Here is a 22,508-nt window from a genome sequence, read left to right as displayed (position 1 = left end):
CATCTGGCGTAGCCACTGCCTCATGGCTCCTACGACCGCGCTCGACTAGCCTTTCACCACCAGCAGCAACCTCCGCCATTTGCCGCGCAGCGATCAAGCAACCTCCAACTCACGCTGCCGCACGGCAACCAAGCAACCTCCAGCCACGGCCGCACTGCGGCCAGGCCACTCGCCATTCACTAGCCTTTCTCCTTACCGGCGCGCGCCGCGCTACCTCACCGGTCAATCATCTCAGCAACCACAGTGTCATAANCTCTACAAATGTTCTATGTGTGCCCCTTGTGTCACACGACACACGTCCAGTCGGTAGTCGAGCTCGTTCCACACATTTTGTAGCATCATCCTGTCAATGGTCATCACTGCAGCATTGACGCGTTCCCTCAGCTCTACTAGTGTTCTTGGCAGTGGGGGTACGTAAACACGATCCTTAATGTACCCCCAAAGGAAGAAGTCACAAGACGTTAGATCAGGTGATATGGGGGGCCAAGTGAACAGAGTTACGTCATCCTCACCAACACGCCCAATCCAGCGATGCCGAAGTCCATTGTTTAGGTAGCGACGAACATTGCCGATACCACCGCAAAATGCTTTGTTTACATGGCGGTTCTTTTCCGTACTCTCTTTTGAATGCGTGTTGCACTGCTATAACAGACGAACACCTCGCATATTCCAACAAACAAAAACTCTTTTCTTGCTTTATCGCCATTTTGTAAAGGCACTGAATTCGTGCTGCCAAACGGTGCACATAGTATAAACTTGGTGAGTTTACGGTTCTTTTCGTATATCAATCATTCTCTATGTATAATACTTTGGGAAATATAGCGTTTTAAAAACGAACGAATCATTTATAGTAGCCCTGTATTATAAACAAACAAAAGGGCTAGCCATGGGTGCTCCAAGATCGGGAATATTACACGAGACCTTTATACAACACATGGAACACGAATATTAGTAACCAATCCTGGTAGCGCACGAAATAATCGCATATTATAGATATGTCGATGACATATGTCACAATAAGATAGCATTAAACACATTACATAGATTTACATATAAGCAGGAGTACTTGGGAAAGCACAGTGACAACGTGCCCTTGCACACTAGTCGTTTGTTTATTGTGCTGGAAGTAAGGTTAGCGCTATGTGTGCTCGTCCAACATCAGTAACGGAGGCGGGTAAAGAACAGCGAAGTGTAGTGCGCTTTTTGACTTCTGAAGGAGGATGAGAAATTCATCGTCGCATGTCTGTTGTTTGCGGTGAACACAGCATGTCACGTTCGCGTGTGCTGACGTGGCACAAGAGATTCCGAGAGGGACATGTGTCACTGCAAGATGATGCTCGCCCAGGACAGGCTCATCGTGTCATCACTCCTGATGTTATTGCTGTGTTGGATGGTCATATCCAGGCAAACTGACGGATCACTGTAGAAGAAATAATAAGTCACGGTTCCATACATGCTATTGTGACAAAACACCTGCTGTACCTCAAAATCTGCACGCAGTGGGTTCCACATCAACTCACGGAGGAACAGAAGCCTCAGAGAATGGCTGCATCACTGGGTCACTTGCAACAATACCATGAGGAAGAGTATGCTTTTCTGTCCCGTATTGCCAAAGGGGACGAAACTTGGTGCCACCGTTTTGAACCCGAGAGCAAACGGCAGAGCCAACAATGGAAACACGTGAATTCCCCCCACCAAAGAATTCCAAAACCGTACACACTAGTTCCAGTAAAGTGATGATGTTCTTCTTCGACTGCAAGGGCCCTCTGCTTGTCGAATTTCTCGAGCATGGGGCCACAATCAGTGCACAGCGCTATGAAGACACTTTGCAGAAACTGAGATGTGCCATAAAGTCAAAACGCCCTGGAACACTATCCGACGGCATTATCCTTTTTCATGATAATGTGCGCCCCCCCCCCACACTGCCAACTCTGTGAGGAATACGCTACAGAGATTTGGTTGGGAAGTGCTTCAACATCACCCCTACAGGCCACATCTCTCCCCATGTGAGTTCCACATTTTTGGAGACCTGAAGAGAGACATTCGTGGACATCGGACGAAGACATGTGTGGCTGGGTAAAGATGTGGTTCCATAGACAGCCCACAAGCTTTTTCAAGGATGGAATTGACCGTCTTATCTCACAGTAGGATAAATGTGTTAACAGTTTTGGAGCTTACTTTTGAGGTAAGAAATGTTCTTTAATATGTTTTGGCTTCTCACCCGTTTTCATTTGACTACCCCTCATACTTAGCATGAAATATGGTAATGGGAAGATACTGCTTTCACATGCCTGCCTTGGATGGTGGCCTAAGCAAGACTGAGCTTATGGCAACATAATGGCATGGGAGAAGCATAATCTGGCACCACAGTTTTCAGGTGACATGTTTTAATGACATTAAAAAATTTTTGTTCCATAATTGGCTGAACTCTCATTGATCAAAAATGCACATATCGAGGTTTACCTGCATTCTGAACATACCTGTTCATTTACAAGTACATTCCTTTAATTTCACAGTTGGTATGACAGTGATGTAAATTCCTTTATTACTCATAGAAAAAGGGTAGGATACATGTTTCCAAAAAGCACATTTCAATTACAGTCCTATATTTAGTATACAACCACAGTTTCAGAAATTACCTTTCACAGACATTCAGAAAAGAAATCATCACTTTTATTTTCAGAAAAATAGTACCATAACAGAATATCACCGGTTCTTTTTCACTTCCTACAATTAAATACACACATAAATATTTACAATGTACAGTGGTACATGCTGTGACTAAAGAAGACAAAAAACATTCTATAAGAATTGTTAATTTACAAATATTCATTTACAATCTTGCAGACAAAATAATGGTTCACATTCTTGTTATTATTCAATCCAGTTTTGATAGGTTCAGTTTATCTACAAGTATGATTTAGCTTGATGGAAGAATTGCATAGTGGAACTTGGTATATCATTCACCAGCAGAAAGTTTCCATACTTGTGATGGGCATCATTCTAAACATAGTTCTACAAAATATCCAAATTAGTGGCTATCAATTGTGTTTGTTATACTCTCAGTCCCACGATATTACAACTAAACTTACTGAAAAAAGATTTGAAAATTGTTATAGAAGTGCTTATACTGAATTTGAATTTCTAGTAATTATTTTAATACTGAGCTGAAGAGAAATTTCTTTATAATCCTATCATTTAAATGACCACCAACAAAACAGGACAGCAGATGACTATGACTCAAACTTGCCAACAATCATACCAAATAATAACAATATTTACACTATCGAAGCATCACTAAACTATTTTGTCATTCAGGCACCTAATGTTTTGATTTAAAGCTTGGAAAATTAACAAATATTAATGTGTTGTAGCCCTATTTTTCACTATTGCAATGGTACATACAGCTGGCTGAGTGTTGCACTTTTTGAACTAATACCACTACCTCTGAGTTAAAACGCAGGTACCAACGCTAAGAAAAAATGTTACGTCCAATACTATTGCCAACCTGCAGCACTGGGAGATTTAAAAATCCTGTTCCCAGATGATACCGACCGAGCGACCGCCGCTTGTGAGCGAAGTTAGTGCCAACTTTAGCAGATAGAGGGTGTCACGTGGTCAGCACAACAAATCCCCACTGTCATTAATTTCAGTTTTCTAGACCAGAGCCGCTATTTCCTTGAAACAGCTCATCAATTATCCTCACGAGGCTGAGTGGATCCCATTCCAGACCCACTACTTCTCAGAAAATCTGGTAGTGCCAGNTTCCCAGATGATAAAGGTTAAAAGAGAAGAAATGCTTCAAAGCACAAAAGACAATACAATGTTGCTGGAGTACCAGCATGTCAGCAATTTAAGCAAGCAAAGCATGTAGAAAATCAATGCAACAGAGCTTCTATTTACAGACTGTGTCTAGCATAATGTAAGAACTTCCAAAATGTTCTGTAATTCGCTGGTGTCCCAATAAATTTTGGGGCAAGCTTGATGAAAAACTGTATCATCATTTCTTCATCACTGGCATGGTGCTGGATGCTATGGGAGATCAAAATATCAGGCTCAAATCAAAAGGACTAACTTTGGCATGACGTAAATACTCATCCTGTCTCATTTATTGATACACCGCAGAATATATGGCACAGAGATTCCACAGTGAGGTCTGACATATAAATATGATGCTCAGATTAAAATACAGCCTAATTGGCATAAAAACTGCACAGCATCTAGCATGCTGATGAAAAGCAAGAGTCACTGTACCAGGCCCTGAATGAATTCTGCAAAATATGTTAAGATTCAAAGTGCTACAGAGCCCTTCACACAAGTTCTTCAATGAGCAAGAAAGAGCATGCCATGGAGTACGTGTAGAATAGTTGATAAAATTGAAGCACAGAGTCCTGGACCCTGTGCTGGTTCCAAGGCTGGGGTGGGAGCAAAGGTGAGCCAAGTTCTGTATGAAGTACCACAATTTTACTCTTTTCTTTGTTTAATGAAAATTTATTTCTGCTGCTCTTCTCTTCCTACTGTGATCATTAACTGGCAGTAACATGTTACACACCATAAACAGAATTTCTTTAAGAATTATGCCAGTAACAAATATTTGTATTTCAGTTCATGGAAATTCTGTTATTAATTGCTGAGAAAATCTTGATAAGGCTAATTTCTTTATATAACTTGGGGAATGGGGGGGGGGGCATTAAGGTTTGTGGTGTCTGTGGTTAGATCCTGAGGTCTACTGTTGTCAGCTCCACAAGATTATGATGGGTATGTGAACTGCATTGCTGTGATTAAAAGAACAAGTAGCTACTTCCAGGACATTAGTCTGTGGGAACATCCCACATATTTCTACAACGCTCACTATTCAACTCACTTTTCACCATCACGTGCGCTAACCAATCAAATTGCTTCCAATGTTCGCATTTATACTGCATTCACTGTCTAGCCTCATCCAGATCATTACACGCACTAGCCAATCAGTGCTCTGCAAATTTTGCTCCTCCATCACGCTTTGCATAAAAAGGAGCAGCTCCAACCCAGCAGCATCAGTCTACCAACAGTCTTCATTCAGCCTTCACTCGGTCAACATCAGCCAGCACACTTCGTCCTCGGCGCTTGGTCGTCGGAGTTTTCGGCTCTGCTCTGTGCCAGGAATGGCCGCCTCGACTCTCCAACAGCATGCCCGACTCACTGGGCTGCCTCAGCTCTCCGGCAGTCATGCCCGACTCACTGCGCAACTGGCGTAGCTACCGCTTCTCCACTCCAGCAACTGTGCTCCACATCCAGATGCATTCAGTCAGCAGCAGTGACCACACCAGCCAGTCTGCTATCACACTCTGTACAGAGCGCCCGGTCTTCGGAGGCATCGGCACTTCGCTGCGTCAAGCACGGCTGCCTTGGCTCTCCAATGGCACACCTGACTCACTGGGCAACTGGCGTAGCTACCGCCTCTCCACTCCTGCGACCGCGCTCCGCAAGCAGACGTCTTCCAGCAACGGCCGCACTGCGACCAGGCCACTGCCTCAGCTGCCGCAACCAACATCTCATCTCTACCGGCATATGTAGCGCTACTTCACCAGCCAAACATCCCAGCAGCCAACAGTCCTTTCAGGACCTACAAACTTTCTGAAGAAGTGGGTTGTCATTGGAGTAACGACAAATCCCCACAAGTCTATTCCATGTGTATCTGGAAGTGTTTTAACTACAGCCATACCACAGAGCGCCAGCTCACAAACTACTTGCCTTCATCACAAAATCAATGTTATACACAGATATTTGCTGCAAATTTTTCAAATATTTTATGCATCATTGGAAAGACAGCCAAGCTAGAGCAGTGTTGATGGAGAAAAGACAAAACTGTACAATTTCTGGTCTTCTGTGATGTGATGACACATAGTTTGATAGATAAGTACAAGTGTTTCAGAGGAGCTGGCTGCCTTCATCTTCAGCATAAAACATCTATTCTTCTACCTTGAACATGAAGGTAGCAGATCCCTCTGAAACACTGGTACCAATCTAACACACTGCATAATGACATATTTCAGAAGACTGTAAACTTAATATTCAGTAGTATAAGAATTTGAACCCCTTAGATTAACTTGTGCAACAGATATTCACAAACAGATATGTACAGGAAATAACAAAAGCTCACGTGGACCTGAAATGCTTTTAGCTCTGTACAAAAGAAAATACAGATACATTATGTCAGTCATCTCCATTGGAAATTCTTTTATCAAAACTGTCTGTAACTTCATTGCTTGAATCTTCATCATCCTCAGACGAGACTATTACTTCATCAGCAATGTCATCCACTTCAGTCATTTTCACAAGTCCATTCTCATCAGCTCGTGACAATATGTTGCAGATTAATGGAGACTCTACACCTAATATATATTCACAAGTCTTTGGTTCTAGAAGATACAGTGCTACAGCTCCAAAGTTAGAGGTGTTCTCCAAACATTTTAGCTTTACCTGAAACAACAAATGATTACAATTGAACAGAAAACGGCAATACAAAGCCCAAATACAGGATCAAAAATTCCGTTATCATAAAGTCCAACTGATTTCTCCTTTAACAGTATGCTGGCATAATTTGTGATATAAAATCCTAAAACATTTAATTTACTATAGTGAACCTTCTCAATGACATGCATAAAAAGAACTGTACTACCAAGACAGAAGCATTCAATCTGCTTTTCTTAATTTATATGGATAGATAAACAACATTACTGTGGCTTCTGCTCACCAAACCTAGAATGAACATGCCTCTAATACTTTACATGGGCTTAATTAATTAAGCACCACTGTGAGGACTTATGAGGGAGTGGAGTCATTCTTGACTCTGGCACTAAATGGAGGTGACTGGTCAGCTTCATACCCTTGGCATTTTAACCCTTAGGGAACAGCCCTTGGTACCCACTGTATATGAGGCTGGGTGGAACCCACAGCCAGACTGGACACTGTGAAGAAAAAAATCTCTTGCCCTGCCAGGAATTGAACAAAAGCTCCCTGGTCACCCAGCTTGTAGCCTACATGCTATATCAACTTGCCTATGTGTAAAACTGCATCTTCTTTAAAATGACACATTCTGAAAAATGTCCATTAATAGCAATAATTCACTTGCAAGACCAGTATTATATTCATATCCCTCTGAGGCCTGACTGCTATCCGAGGCAGATGAAAGTTAATTAGGTCTATTTGAAAGAAGTTTTCAAATGCACTTTTTCAGAAGTGCAAGATAAAGGTACATGGAGGAAGAGATGTAACCATGAATTTATAGCTCTTTAATGAGCCAGATAATACTAAATATACAAAAATAAATTAAGTGGGGTTGGACATATTATACATATGGAAAACTGCAGGACAGTCAAGAAGGTGTTTGATATGAGACCTGAAGGGACTCAAATTGGAAGACAGGATGGTATGATCCAGGACATCAGGGTCCTGGAATCGCACAATTGGATAAATGTGGCAATGAATAGGGAAGACTGGCTGAAGCTTCTGAAGAAGGCCACAGTCCACACAGGACTGTCAAGCCAATGATGGTGATGAGTAGGAACAACTGAGATTATGGATTTCCATTCCAGAACAGATTAATACAGGGTGTTCAATCAAGGAGGAAACTTCGCAACACCATTCACCGGGCCCAAGATTCCTCACAGATTGCTACTGTAACGGCATGCGTTTATCAGCACTAATGACTCATTCTGCTGTCAGCAGTTACAGTAGCAATCATGAGGAATGTTGGGCCGGGTCAGCAGTGTTGCGAAGCCTCCTCCTTAACTGAATGCACTGTATAATGGCCTTCTGGGCTATCATACCACAAAGCCTTGTATGCAGTTACTAGTATTTTTAAGCAAACTGTTACCTCCACATTTGGACTAGAAATGGGTAAGCTGAGTGCAGGTAGGTAATACAGGAGAAAATTGGGGGCGGGGATTGGGCAGCAAAGAGCCAGAAAATGGCCTGGTTAGAAGCCAGGGATAGGGAAGAGAACAGATACTGCACTACACAGTAACATTCTCCAACATATTTCTTTCTCTACTCATTACTACAAACAACCTCAGTTTGTCGTGGACGCCCTGTCTTGTCGCACAGTGTGCCATCAGAATAAAGATGTGAGATCTGCCTGCGGTGGGCACGGGGCTTGGGCCGTTTGTGAGGGTTTTTCTCCAACCAGTCTAAATGTTTTGCTTTGTCAAACTTGCCCAGCTGGATTACTGTTTTTGTCCCATCTTTCTCCACATGATACTGATCCACGCTGATTCCATAACAGAACTGGTATTTCCACCACCCTGATCCCTGCAATAAATGTTTGTGTAAGCAAAAGAAATATTAACACTTATACACAAAGAAACAGAAAAATCTCATTTCTTTATCTAACTTAAATTGACTGTGAACTCCTTATTGGGAAGCCACACTAATCAGTGAGGCCCTGAAAATTACACATTTCTTGGACACCAAAGCTGAAATTTATACTTTAATAAATTAATGTCCTTATCACAACTACATTCTGCGGTATAGATTTCATCGCTCCCATGCATATAGTGTCTTATCACCTGAGAGCTACCTGAAAATCATTTGACCATTTAGTCAGAAGAGATAGTTATGCCTTATGTCAAGTCATGCTGCATAGGAAACAACAATCTATCAATTCCCATCTCCACACCTCCCACTAGCTATTACTCATACATTTGCAGCTCCCACACATTTCCTTGTATGTATTCCCCTTCAGTTGCCCAGCCTTTCTGGTCGTATTGTCACATTTATGGGTGTGACTATAAACAGGGTTTGGATTGGTAGTTGAATTTATTGAACATTTATACTCACAACTCATAACTACAAGTAACTATACTGTTATTGCTAATTCACACACTCTGCAGTTCATTATAACACGCATTAAGTCTTCTCAGTCTGCTGTGTCTTCACCAGTCATTGCCTGGTGACAGATCCCAATAATGTCCTCTGCTTCTGTGCTCACATTCTCACCGGTTGGTGACTGTCCCACAACTAACTCATTGCTCCAATTGTCCTGCTTATAACATCTCTTTGCAGGCTGCCCAGAACACACTGTTCCTCTGCTGCTGTTCAATTGTTGCTTAGTGGACTGCGCAGTAAACACTGTCCCTCTGTTGTTTGCAGGCTGTTGTATAGTTGCCTATCACACAGTCCTCACCTAGCAACAGGTCTACGTGCCACAATATGAATGCTGTCAATGATAACTATGATAATCTGCTAGATGCAAGTACTTTTGGCTGATGGAGGGCCAGACAGAACTGGAGGGAAACAGTAGCGCATGAATAATGTGAAAAGCCCTGGGTGCTAACATCTCCACCATACATGAGACATCTTTCCAGGACATCAGTACAGTGACTTATTTCCTCAACTTTAATGCATGATACAAGCAAGCAACATTTGTTTTTTACTCAAAAGGTGTCCAGTTTGGACCTCAGCTGGGACACAGGACACCCTAACCGGGATTTCCCATTGTTTTCCTGTCCCACCACACAAATATCAAGATAATATGTTAAATTTATCCATGACCACTTCCTCCTACACCCTCCTCAATTCATTATTTACTATCATCCAAGCATTCAATCTTAAATAGCGTGGCAATGTCATCAAATAAACTACAAATATAAATGTTAGTGCATGATTTGTTCTGATAGCCAGATAATATTTAATATCAACACTATTTACTATTTAGACCTATGAGACATATAACACAGCAAAAAGACATCAAACACTTATACTGTAACCAAAATGACTGATCTTTTTTGTTAAAGGTGATACAAACATTGCAACACGTTCATTTAGCATCAGAACTGCATGTATTCAGCAGCAAATTGCCATAACTGACCTGAATACTTTGCTTATGAGTAATGTAATGCAGACAGACTAACCCCATCTAAACAGTTCTTTCCAGACAAGAAGCTAAGTACTGGTGCTGTATCGGGAACTGGCATACTCTCAGCTCTCACTGGATCAGAAGGTGACGCAAGACCCATGTCGTCATTGTCCACAGTTGTTACCTCAACTGGATGAATCTCAACGCGAACTCTTGCTTCACCATCCTGTGAAATATATGTTATTCAACTGTCAGCAACAGTATGAAAAGGATTAATATGTAAATAAATGAAAAAAAAAAATTAAGCCTATTTTAAGCATCAGTGGACTAGTTGGCTTGTTACAAGTACAGCAGTCCCTTGACAGCTTGGATTTCAAGTATCTGTAGTTCTCCAGCCGTAGGACAGAGGAAGGAGGTCTGCTAAAAAAAACTAGCTTAAAATACATCATAACTGCTTCCTGTACCACTTCCTTCCACATGAAATATCTCTTCTCATCAATAAACCTATTTTGTTGCATACATTGAGGTGTGGGAATGAAAAATTGGACAAAAATTCACAGATCACAGATCTCATTACAAATTCTCCATGGAATAACTTGGTACCAAACCCTAACATTCATGTCGGGCACATGTGTTATGCAACCAAGCCCCACTGCACAGCTGCCTAAGGCAACTTTCAATTACAAATTGTGAAAAAAGAGGTAAAGTGATCATAGTAGTGTTTCAGAAAATGACCCATGAATTAGTACAGGAAATCAAGAAACAATAAACAGTTAAATAATGAACTGTTTCGTAGAAGCGCAAGTGAGGAGACCATGGCACTGGGTGAGTGGGATGATTTTTAAGATACACTGAACTCTCACCTGCAACAAAAGCAGGAAGAAGTATAATGTATAATTAAAAACAATGGATAATCAAAAAAATATGGAAATATCCACTATCCATGCTGCATTCAACACTTAATATCACTCAGTTATTAAGAGTATTGTCATCTGAGTTGTACTGTCACCTAGTTCAGAGACAGTCAAAAGTCCTTGCTGCTTGCAGTATCATTATAAATTTTTTTTTAAGCCCAGCTGGGTCCACTCGGCACGGCGGCCACTGATTGGCCTATTGTACCTGCCCTGGGTGATTATGATGATGGAGAATTTGGTGAAATGAAGAATGGCAGGGGAAACTGAAGTACTCAGAGAAAATTCGCCCAAGCACCACTTTGTCCACCATAAATCCCACTTGCCCAGACCCGGGAAGCCAGCGACTAACCGCTTGAGCTATGGCACAGCCCCAGTATGATTATAAGAGAATACCTTATTTTTAGACTTTCCTTGGAGAACATTAATAAATAAAATGCATTCTTTTGTTACAGAAAGACCACAGAAAGTCTAAGATGACATACCAGCACAATCCAAGTGCAAATTTGATATGGTATGGTTGTTTGGACACAGGGGACAACCATGTCTCAGAAACAATATTAGTGGATAGCAGAAAGTTGAGACTTCATGAAATGTGATGCTATTGAACAATAGAGTATACTGTTTCAGACTGGACCGCATAATGATACAGTTGCATAAGACACGGCCTTCATATTAACATTTTTATTTCTCCTTACTTTTAAGACAATTTTTCAATGGCATACACACGGCCAATTAACAAGAATTACTTGCGTGATGTTAAATTACAATTTATATGATATGGTACAGTCGCCTCTGAATGTGGCCATGACCTGGTTCATAAAAACAAAATTTCAAGATAAATAAGATAAAAGGGTAAGTTGGCCCCCTTGCTTAATTAGCTAAACAATATGCCATGAAGACATGTGTGGGAGTGGAGGTTTAGCTCCATTATTCTTGACCTCGGCATTACATGGACATGTCGGCTTCAAGCCCTGGCCTTTTACCCCCCTTGGAACCCACTGTATAGGAAGCTGGGTGCTTCCCAGGGCCAGTCTGAACACTGTGGAGAAGAAAAAAATGTCTTGCCTCCACCAGGAATTGAACCCTGGATGTCCAGCCTGTAGCTATACTAACTGAGAAGTCTAACTCATAAATTTTATGATGGAGATTACCTAATTTCTGTAAAAGTCTGATCTTAACCAACAATTCTGAGTAACAGCTGGTAATGACTATATTTAACATAATAGCAAAAGTAAAATTTGAATTATACAAAGAACCAGGGGAAAATCAATTGTCAATACACATTATTTATGAACACATAACTAGGTAAACAGTCACAAGAGTGTCATGCATCCAGTCTTGAGTAAAGTAACTGTTGAAGCACCCAGAGAAGTGGGACAGAACATAGATAATGAAGTCACACAAAAACATAAATAATATCACAAATGCCATTTAACTAGTTCTTCCAGTACAAGCAAATCAGCTACTGAGGGATCGCACTGCCACTGGTGAGATCCAAGCAGTTCTTTCAAAGATATTTCACCACCAAAACTATGTACATATTTCTTGTTTCTCCCCTTTGAACTACAAGCAACAAACGAGAAACAAACAACAGCATTCTGATTAGGTCAGCACTTGTAAAGTGACGACATGGAAGACAGAGATGCACACAACACAGTAACATTGAAATGGATTTTAAGAATGTCTCGGTAATTTGGATCAGATTCACATGGCTTAGGAGTGGCTCTAGTAACTGACTTTTGGGTTATGTGTGATGAAGCTTATGGTTCTAACATCATACAGTAGATGAGAAAAGATATATAATTTAACATACACAATTTATAAACACCAATGTCATTGACTACATAAGAAAGAATTGAAAAGAATTATATTTACAATTCACTGACAGGGCACTTGAGTATGTTTCACTGTAGAGGTTATATATGTAGGTAAGTCAATAAGTAAGTTACAAATGCATAAAGATCTTAAACAAATGAGAGTACTGATTTGAAAAATGCTTTTATCTCTCAACATAATCTCCCTGTACATTGAGGCACTTGTCCCATCGTTTCACAAGCCCCTGAAAACCAGCAGCATAAAATCCTTTGGGCTGCTGTCAGAACCAGGCGTGTTGCTCTTGCATGACAACGTGCATCCCCATACTGCCAACAAGACAAATGAGACGCTGCAAAATTTCAAGTGGGAAGTCCTCGAGCATCCTACGTATAGCCCCGATCTTGTTCCAAGAGACCTCCATTTGTTTGGCCCTCTTAAACATCACCTTTCGGCTGAACATTTTCCCAACGATGAAGCTGTAGAAAGGGAAGTCACCGCCTGGTTCTGACAGCAGCCCAAAGAATTTTATGCTGCTGGTTTTCAGAGGCTTGTGAAATGATGGGACAAGTGCCTCAATGTACAGGGAGATTGTGTTGAGAAATAAAAGCATTTTTCAGATCAGTACTCTTATTTGTTTAAGTTCTATGTCCATTTGTAACTGATTATTGACTTACAATTGTACAAATAAATGTGCTGTAAGGATGATAATGTATGGTGAAAGAAAACCAAGTCAGTATTCTTTCTCTGCAATATGAATTACTAGATGAAATCCCAGCAGAGCCAGCTACTGTTGCGCTCCTTGTTATATCTTATTGAAAGCCTCGCCATATCCAAAGCACATACAGTACCATTTATTTGCCGGTTTTCTTTAGGAAATAAAGTTTGCGTCATTTTTGTGATAGCATCCTAACACTTTTGCTTATGATTATCTGTAAAAGAATGATTTGCAGTTGTTGTAACAGAGTTGCTAATAAATCCGATCATCCTAACTAGAACCTGTCATTTCGTCACGGGTACAACCCTAAACATGACAATAATAAAACCTGTATTAATCTACTTTCAAAATAGGTTATTATTCACCAGAAAAAATGAAACATGCAAAATTCAGTTTTGACATAAAATTCTGAACACCATCACCAACAAACAGCGCATGTATCAATCACACCTCCCATTCCAGGGTAGCAGAAAAAATCAGTAAATTAGTATAAAATTTATGAGAAAATTAAGAAGCATGAAGTTATGTAAGACAGATTATCCCCTTTTTAAAACTATATCATAACCAACCTGGCCTTCTCCATTCCTGTCTATGGAGAAAACAGCATAAACCTTCTGCAACTTTTCATCCTGTTGGAAACATCACTCATTAATTGTAATGTAGCAGACTATTAATGTGTAACAAAGTAAAGTGTGAATAAAGTCTCTAGGCTTCACTAAAGCTATTTAACAAACATGCCTAATGGAGAGACAATACTGTGCATACTAATGCAAAATTAATGAAGTATATAGAAATACATAAACTAAATGAAAATTGGAAATGTATGCAATTAAAAACAAAATATGAAAGCACAAACAAAACTCCTGTTGTAAGACTTGAGGTTTTCACGGCGGTGACTATGAAGAAAGCAGTCTTCTGGGATGTGGCACCATGTAGATGTGGTTTTAACCGACGTTTCAGAGGAATGTATCGCCTCCATCTTCAAGGTAGAATGAAAAATAAGAAATTCGCAAGCGAACAGACCGCGAGACAAGCTTGTACCGGTTCTCACGGTCTCTTCGCTTGCGGATTTTTTATTTTTCATTCTACCTTAAAGATGGAGGCGATACGTTCCTCCAAAACATTGGTTAACACCACATCTATACAGTGCCACATCCCAGAAGACTGCTTTCTTCATAAAACTCCTGTTACTTCACAGATACTACCACTGCGGGCAGTAACATATGAAACAAGAAAGTTGGTCAAGGTTTGAAATCATGGACAAGTTGTACAGCAGAAATTCAGACATCTGACATACTACTTTGGTTTCTCAACCAAAGAATGATATTTTCTTTTTTCATTTCATTGTGAAATATTCAAATGATCCTTCCAATACAAGATAGCCTGAACCGTGACCTTACCCTTTTCTGTGTTGGTCTGTTTACATGTGAAAATCTCAGTCAATTAAACTAGCATACATCACTGGAATCAAGTACCTAACAAAAATATGTGATAGCTTCAAAAATGTTTAGTCAATATAGTCAACATAGTGTGTAAGGCAAAGTTGTCCCTGTGCTTAACTAGCTTAACTAATTAAGCACTACAGCATGAAGGTCTTTGGGGGAGTGGATGTATAGCTCTACATTTTCTTGACCTCGGCACTTGTTGGAGGTGAATGGTCAGCTTCACGCCCCGGCCGCTTTCACCTCCTGGGAAAGAGACCCTGCTACCATTGGATAGGAGGTTGGGTGGACCCCAGAGCTGGTCTGCATGACTTGGAGAAGAGAAACTTCACCCTATTGGGATTTAAACTCTGGCCCCTCCATTGTCACTATACCAACTACGCAATCCTGGCTCCTAATATAGTGTTTATAAGTGATAAAGGTTAAGCTATCCATGTTAACAGGCAGTGAAGGCCTATAGGGTTCTGAGATATCGAGGCTCCAATATTTTCTCTAGACAATCAGCTCAAAGATGGCAGTAAGGTTGTCAGCCTTACACAACAACAGCCTTCTACCCACAGGAAGATTCCTGGCACTCATATCTATTAGAGGCTGAGTCGACCAGAGGACTATAGTGTGGCTAGAAGGATTAGGTAAACTGAAAAAATCCACCTTATTGGGTGAAACATCTTACTATCTACATGAATGGACACTATGGAAATAATTTCTTTCATATCTGGGCCACTGAAAAATCTGTATTGGTAAGGACCAAATTCAATCTGCAAGTCAGAGTTTCTGCTCAGGGCTAACCAACTGCCTGATTTATATAAATTAGATTTACAATTTAAAACATTTTGCAAAAATTTCTGAGAGAAAAAGAAATGATTCTGGTTGAATGCATTACACACACATTGAGATTAGTCCAGTAAATGTTCAATGCAGTATCTACTCTTGCGACATCATAAAGGAAATAAGTTACTTATGTTAGCATGTCCCAATATTAACATGGTGTTTTGCCATAATTATAAATAACGAAATTTTGTGTTATTTGAGATGCACACTTCTACACTACCAGAAAAACTTTGCTTTTCACTGTGTACTTGCATTAGGTACTAACACATGGTCTTCTTATGACAGAAGCAAGCACAGTTTCATTGTGATTTTAAACAAATATTAGGCACCTCTCCCTCTCAAAGAAAGAATAAGCTACCTTGAATCGAGTCCAGGTAATAGTCAGAAAACCCCAAATGCAAGCGATGATAAACCTTGAACCAACTCTGACCACAATGCAACTTCCCACTGGTGTTATCTTAAAGTAATCAAGTAGGCTAGCATAACTATTACATTAGGAGACACTTCTATACATTTAACTACTCTTATTCAATTTAATCAAAAACAATGACAGAAAATGCAAACGGTTATTCACAGCTAAAATACCGGTTACTTACTGAGATCTTCTGATGTCTTAGTTTCAGGCTTTCTGCTTCCATTGCAACAAGATTCTTTGGTCTCTTTGGCGACCCTTGAAAAGGGTGACAATTAATAACATTTTCTCCTGATTCTTGTGGTCTGGTAACAAATGAGAAACAGGTAAGATGAGAAAAATTACAATCAATTCCACACACTTTCTCACTTCTATGTTGCCTCAATGCCACACTATCCACACATAATGTTTAATTCATAAAGCAAAACAAAACCATTATGCACATCAAGCTATTATGAAGCCCCGACCATAGTTTCTTGTCAAACTGCCAGAAAGCTGTCCTATACAGCAATGCAACAGTTCATTACACTTTGATTCTTATAAGTTTGAAAGTTCTTCACTGACATCAAACTCTGTTCCTGTTGCTGTTTTCTGATTTTCTTCTGCACATTCAACAGCTTTTAGCTTACAGAAGTGAAACAATTCCACTGCAAGAAGTTAGCATAATAAAGGAACATGGTGCCTGAGGCACATGAATAAGTGTGCGACATCTGAGGTTCTCACACTGGTGAGGTACTAACATCTGGGAGGAACGTTTTGCCTCTGCTTTCATGGTAGAGGAGTAAGCTGCACAAGGAAACAACACAGATACAGAACAGGAACTGGGATTTCCAGTGAGCCAATTTCAGCTGCAACAGACACAGATACAGAACAGGAACTGGGATTTCCTGTGAGCCAATATCAGTTGACAATGGACAAGTGCACCTGCATTCAGCTTACTGCCCTTTTGCAGGACCCTGCCAGTGGATCTAACTGGAACCCTATGTGTTGCCTCAACACAGATATTTCGCCTGAAATCATGTACCACTTCCTTTTCAGAAATTTGTCTAGCCTCTTCTCTCCCTCCAAAGAGTTCTGACTTCCCCCATCAAAATAATTTTTTAAGGGCCACCACAAATTCCGACTGACTCACCCAAAGCCCTGGTTCCAGTCCCCCTTATCCACGCATCTGCGCATCTGTACCTCTGCTTTCCAATGCAACTTACCATTCTATCCCGAACAAGCACGTAGCAGATTCCTCTAAAACACTGGTACCTAACTCCCAAGCTATGTGGTATTAAACCCCAGAAGAATGTGATCTTCATGAACTACACTGACTGGAAAATATATAAGAAGTTTGAAGTGGAAAAATTATTTGTAGGTTCATTAAAATGAAACAGAAATATTTATAAAAAAAAATTAGAGGTACTCATTAAGGATAGCTGGAGTTGCAGCTGAAATTCAAAATCTCTAGAATACAAGTCTAAAGTTTTCTGGATGGTGTGCTTCAGGTTTTGTGACTAAAATTCTGTACATATTTCTCACCTCTCCCAACTTTGCTACATGCCACACTAATATCTATGCTGATAAAATAACAGATTAAAAGATGATGGACTTACTTGTATTTTGGATGCTGGCAGAGTAGTGGCGAGAGAATGATGACTTCATACTCACAGATAGAAGTTTCTTTGAGTGAGAAGATGTCATGTTTACTATGGCTATAGCACACATACAGAACTCTGGTGAGCCGTGGTTTGCCATTCAGATCACATAGTGTGCCATCACTCATGTTCACTTGCAGATACGGCATGTTCAGCCCATCTATTTTCTTCACTGGAACTTCTTCCTCACGTGTGAATGAAGCCTTGGTGTCTGCTCTGAGATTTTTGCCTTGATGTTCCAATCGACTTTGCTCCTCATCTGCATACACACAGTGAGAAAAGTGATATAATGAAACAGTCATAATAAAAATATGTATAATTATAATGCATGAAATAAAAATTCTGAATATTCAGAGCTCTGACATTCTCATGTGTGGTGTCCCATTACTTATAGCAAAATCTTGTCACTCCAGGCTATGCTGTTATTGCACCTGGCACAGCAGCAACGCATTTCATTGACATTTGGAAGGTACGTGGTCCCTATACCAGCTGAGTATCAGGTACCTTAAGTATGGTAACATTTCCTCAGTCTGTGAAGATCAATACTAGAACAAATGCCTCAAAATGGGCCATGTCTATTTAATCCATATCCCACCCCAATACATTATTTACAATCATGCCATACCTCAATGGGGCCAGGATAGTGTAGTCGGTATCAAGACTGGCTACGGGCTGGATGACAAAGAGGTCAGAGTTCAAGTCCCGGTAGGGTTAAGAATTTTCACTTCTCCATATTGTCAAGACTGGCTCTGGGGTCCACCCAACCTCCTACACAATGGGTAACGATAGCTCTTTCTTGGGGGGTAAAGCGGCCGGGGAGTGAAGCTGACCACTCAACTCCAACTAGTGCCGAGGTCAAAAAAATGTGGATCTATACATCCACTCCCTCATACATCTTCATGTCGTAGTGCTTAATTAGTTATGCACAGGGACAATTTTACCTTTTACCATACCTCATTAACTATATAACAGATTTGGCAAAACTGGCTTGCGAACAACATGCAGCTCTTCTGTACTGTAGCGAGATTCATGGAAAGATATTCCTTTCTTACAAAAGTATTAATAAACTAGAAGTCCTGGGAAGAAATAACTGCATACATTCCCTTGATACGGTAGTGTAGTTGGTTGAGGCACGATGCCAGAAGCTGGAAGGTCGTGGGATTGAATCCCGATGAGGTGGAATTTTTTTTTTTAATTTACCTAATCCTTCCAGCCACACTATGGTCCTGGGGTCGACTCAGCCTCTAACAGAAACGAGTACCAGGGATATTCTTCCAGGAATATTCTTAGGGGTAAAGGGCAGCAGGCGTGTAAGGCTGACAACCTTGTCACCATCTATCAGTCGACTGTCTAGAAAATGTGGGAACCTCAACATCTCACAACCCTATAGGCCTCCACGGCCTGACACGGGGACACCTTTACTTTACTTTTACTTTATGGAAGCCATGGTTAAGATGATTGAGAACTATTTAAATTAGATCATAGTTCACAAATAATCATCTTTCTATATCTGCTTATTCAATATTAGATCCATACACATTACTAAATAAAGATATGCACTTACTGAGTTTAGCAAACTGTGTTTTGTTCCACTTTCCCAGGTAATATTCCTGCAATTTTACCTTCTTTCCTTCACGTTCTTCATGATACTGCCTTATATATCGACCATGGCAGACTTCATATGTCCAATACGACTCCAACTGGTAAAAGATAACAGAAATATATGAATGTTCACACCCTAGAGCAGTGCTGTCCAACGTTCTTATGTACTCAGGCACAATTCGCTGATGCCTATGGAGGTGCGGGCGCCACCGCACACTACTACTACTACTACTACTACTACTACTACTAATAATAATAATAATAATCATCATCATCATCAATAGTAGTAATAATAATAATAATAATAATAACATTTTTCGAAAATATTTAACAGTACTCAGATGTTCAAAAATGTCTCTTGTCTTACAATTTGAATTAATATTAAAAATCGGCTCAATTGTATTTGGTTATGGAGGGTGCCAGAAAAATATACCACGGGCGCCACACTGGACAGGACTGCCCTAGATCATACAAACTTTCCCACACCCCCTCTGTATGAGGCAATCACGGCAGCATTCTGCATGGCTGCATGTCTATCAATTAAGACACAAACTGTTAGCAGGTGCTTCAATTGATGTTGTCATGATCTGTGAAATTTCTTGACCTATACTGTGTCCACTAAGGTTCACACACAGTATTACCTGAGATAAATTCTTGCTCTACCAGAACTCTTAATTACCCTGCTGAGAAATGACTGTGGATACATAAGGTTCGTACTGGAGTCAGTCAGCTACAGAAGATGTGGCACCCAATGCTGTTGGCTACAAAATCAAGATTTTAAGTGCCTACCAAGAGTGAGACAATAATTTCCCCAAACAAGGGGAACGTTATGTTCAACAGACAAGATGGCATTATATCCCAGATTATAGAAATCTTCAACTCTGGTAAGACCAAATACACACACAAAAAAAAAAAACTGGTGAGAAGAAAGGATTTTATGAGAGTGGAACTCCACAATAGACACCACACATTTGCTAAAAATGTTTCAGATACTTCCTACATGACCATACTTAGTTACATACCTTGTAAGAACACGATGACTGAGTAAACAGTGGGGCTAGAAGTTCCAGAGGATTTGGACCACTGTATGTATCGAATGAATCCTGAAAATAATACATTTGCTGAATGATTATCAAACTAATTTCTGGTGATGAGACAGGTTGAAATTAAACTTGCCTTTCTCTTTTTCAAGCTTGCAGACTACTTAATATGTATACAGAAATAATCACAGCCAAATGAGGATCTATCAATCATGGGAGAACATTTCATATAAATGTATAACACAATACTGTAGCGTGTTGCCTATGTAACGCAACAAATAAATTCACAGAGGTCTCAGATTTGGTGAATACATTTATTGGACACTTGCTTTTACACATGCAAATACAATTATGATCACTTATAACGTTTCCTTCTTCAGTTATAATTACCTGCACCGCTATCCTCAAGTCAAGTGTCTTGGTCCCTTGGTGAACAACTCTTCTTGCTAGAGTCGAATACAAACTCAATACAAACTAAACTCAACTGTCAAAAAACTGTCTGGTCCCTTTGAAGCTGGACTTTTACAACCTGATCTTGGACAGAATATAGCACAACATGTAAGAGCCTTTGGTCTCGGCTGCTGTCATGCGACGAACCCTCTGTTGTCCTTTTATCTCTGAGGAAATGCGTTTGTTGCTTAAGGTACTCATAGGCAATGGCCCACTGTTATTGCATTTCGATAGAAATATACCTTCCGGATCCCCGGCACGCGACAATATTGTAACTGCAACACTTTAGTAGCTTGTTGGTTCAAATACTACTTAGTACATGTTTTCATACATATTTAAGAGATGTAATATCCACCTAGGGCCATCATCAGGTATATATACTGTTTTGTATAAATTGTTATTCTGCATTTAATATTTCATGGAAACACTGTGTAAGTCTAAATGTTTATATATTTCTATATTTTACAAGCTATAAAGTGCAGAAATTTATATGAATCAGCATATATACCCAATGATGAACCCATGGGACCTAAACAACAAGATATGAACATGCTGCATTTACAACACTTGATTATACATATACGTTAAGGGCTCAACTATTGCAACAGAATGCTCAAATACAATACATTATGAGATACACTGACATAATAACCAATTTTCATGAACATGTATGTAACTATAAATCATATATGGCTAACCCATTATCTCAACTGACTAGGAGAGAGTAGAGACCATAGACATCTTCATCCTGAAGATGTTTCAGTTTAGTGTATTTTAGACATTTCTATTAATCCCACTATAGCAGGAAAAATTATGAATTTTTGTATTACATTTTCCTCATTCTGTTCATGCAACTGTCATTATTTTAAACTGTGGATTTTACGTGCGTTCTTCATGAGCAGGACCCATGTCCTTTTAACTTCTTACTGACAATCTGATATGCGATCAACAGTCTAAAATATATAAATAAATAATCGGCAATCCTCAACTGGAAAACATACTGATGTACAAAATGTAACCATACCTTTTCCTTTTCTTGGAAATGTGGTAACAGACATTTGTATCTCTCATTGTTTGCAGTTGTAACCAAAAGTGGTTCTGCATCTGATGTTTCCTGAAATAACAAAATAAGCCATGCAGAATATTCCGATCTCAACAAGAAAAACCGGAAGGGAAAATATGATCTGGCAGACAATAAAACTTGGACACTTGGCAGCAAACAAGCTTGCCACTGCTTGGAATCTCCAAAGTGTCACCAAAATGACAAAGGTATATAAGGCTGATCCCATTCTTACATATACATCAAAACGTGACATTAAATTTATTAACCGACACCCTACACCAGTCTATCATTCAATCTTTTTCTCATATACTTCTGAAACTCCATTTACGAACATTCACTTCGTTTCTACTGTCTAGCATTTACTTACGAGTAAATCATTTCCACTGCGTCCAGGCCAATTGATTTTGAATAACACTGTGTCATCGAAACCTTTAACATCAGTTCCTTGAATTAATACAATAAAATTGAATACAATATTCGAAATCAACGTAAAACGATAATACCATCTGAAGTCGCGCATTACTCTTCCATGTATTTCAACGCAATATATTCTATTCCTAACACGTATCACACAACTTAATCAGCCTAACCGTAATCACGCTCTGTCAATCCACGTTAACCAATCATGTACGGCCACTCAAGACAGCTCCAGACAGCCAACACAACAACAGAAGGATTGATGTGGTGCAAACATTGGAAATACGAATTGAAGATTCCTCGATAACGCCGACTGCATACCATTTCAG

At 39.9% G+C, this 22,508-nt stretch overlaps 1 protein-coding gene across 2 annotated transcripts; it reads right to left on the bottom strand.

Moving 5' to 3' along the window:
- Window positions 1-3,765: 3,765 nt before the first annotated feature.
- Window positions 3,766-22,377, bottom strand: LOC111869177 (endoplasmic reticulum lectin 1). Of its 2 annotated transcripts, XM_023860456.2 has the most exons (10): window positions 22,130-22,377; window positions 21,724-21,813; window positions 20,232-20,312; window positions 19,172-19,307; window positions 17,566-17,866; window positions 16,152-16,272; window positions 13,852-13,911; window positions 9,894-10,064; window positions 8,053-8,292; window positions 3,766-6,462 (listed from the first exon to the last, which is right to left on the bottom strand). In XM_023860456.2, the coding sequence occupies exons 1-10, from the start codon at window positions 22,280-22,282 to the stop codon at window positions 6,196-6,198; spliced, it is 1,620 nt and encodes a 539-aa protein (XP_023716224.1). In that variant the 5' UTR covers window positions 22,283-22,377; the 3' UTR covers window positions 3,766-6,195. The 2 variants fall into 2 exon arrangements, with proteins under 2 accessions (XP_023716224.1, XP_023716227.1); XM_023860459.2 differs by lacking the exon at window positions 13,852-13,911.
- Window positions 22,378-22,508: the final 131 nt, after the last annotated feature.

The sequence above is a fragment of the Cryptotermes secundus genome, unplaced genomic scaffold (assembly GCF_002891405.2).
Source record: "Cryptotermes secundus unplaced genomic scaffold, Csec_1.0 scaffold1441, whole genome shotgun sequence".
Classification (NCBI taxonomy): domain Eukaryota; kingdom Metazoa; phylum Arthropoda; class Insecta; order Blattodea; family Kalotermitidae; genus Cryptotermes; species Cryptotermes secundus.
The sequence above is the reverse complement of the archived record's forward strand: the minus strand, read 5'-3'. Positions and strand labels throughout refer to the sequence as shown.

Coding starts and splice junctions, on each gene's coding strand:
- LOC111869177 (XM_023860456.2), bottom strand. CDS start 22,282: ATGCGCGACTTCAGATGGTATTATCGTTTTACGTTGATTTCGAATATT. Junction 21,814..22,129: donor GCAGTGGAAATGATTTACTC/GTAAGTAAATGC, acceptor TTGTTATTTCAG/GAAACATCAGATGCAGAACC. Junction 13,912..16,151: donor TAAGACATCAGAAGATCTCA/GTAAGTAACCGG, acceptor TGTTTCCAACAG/GATGAAAAGTTGCAGAAGGT.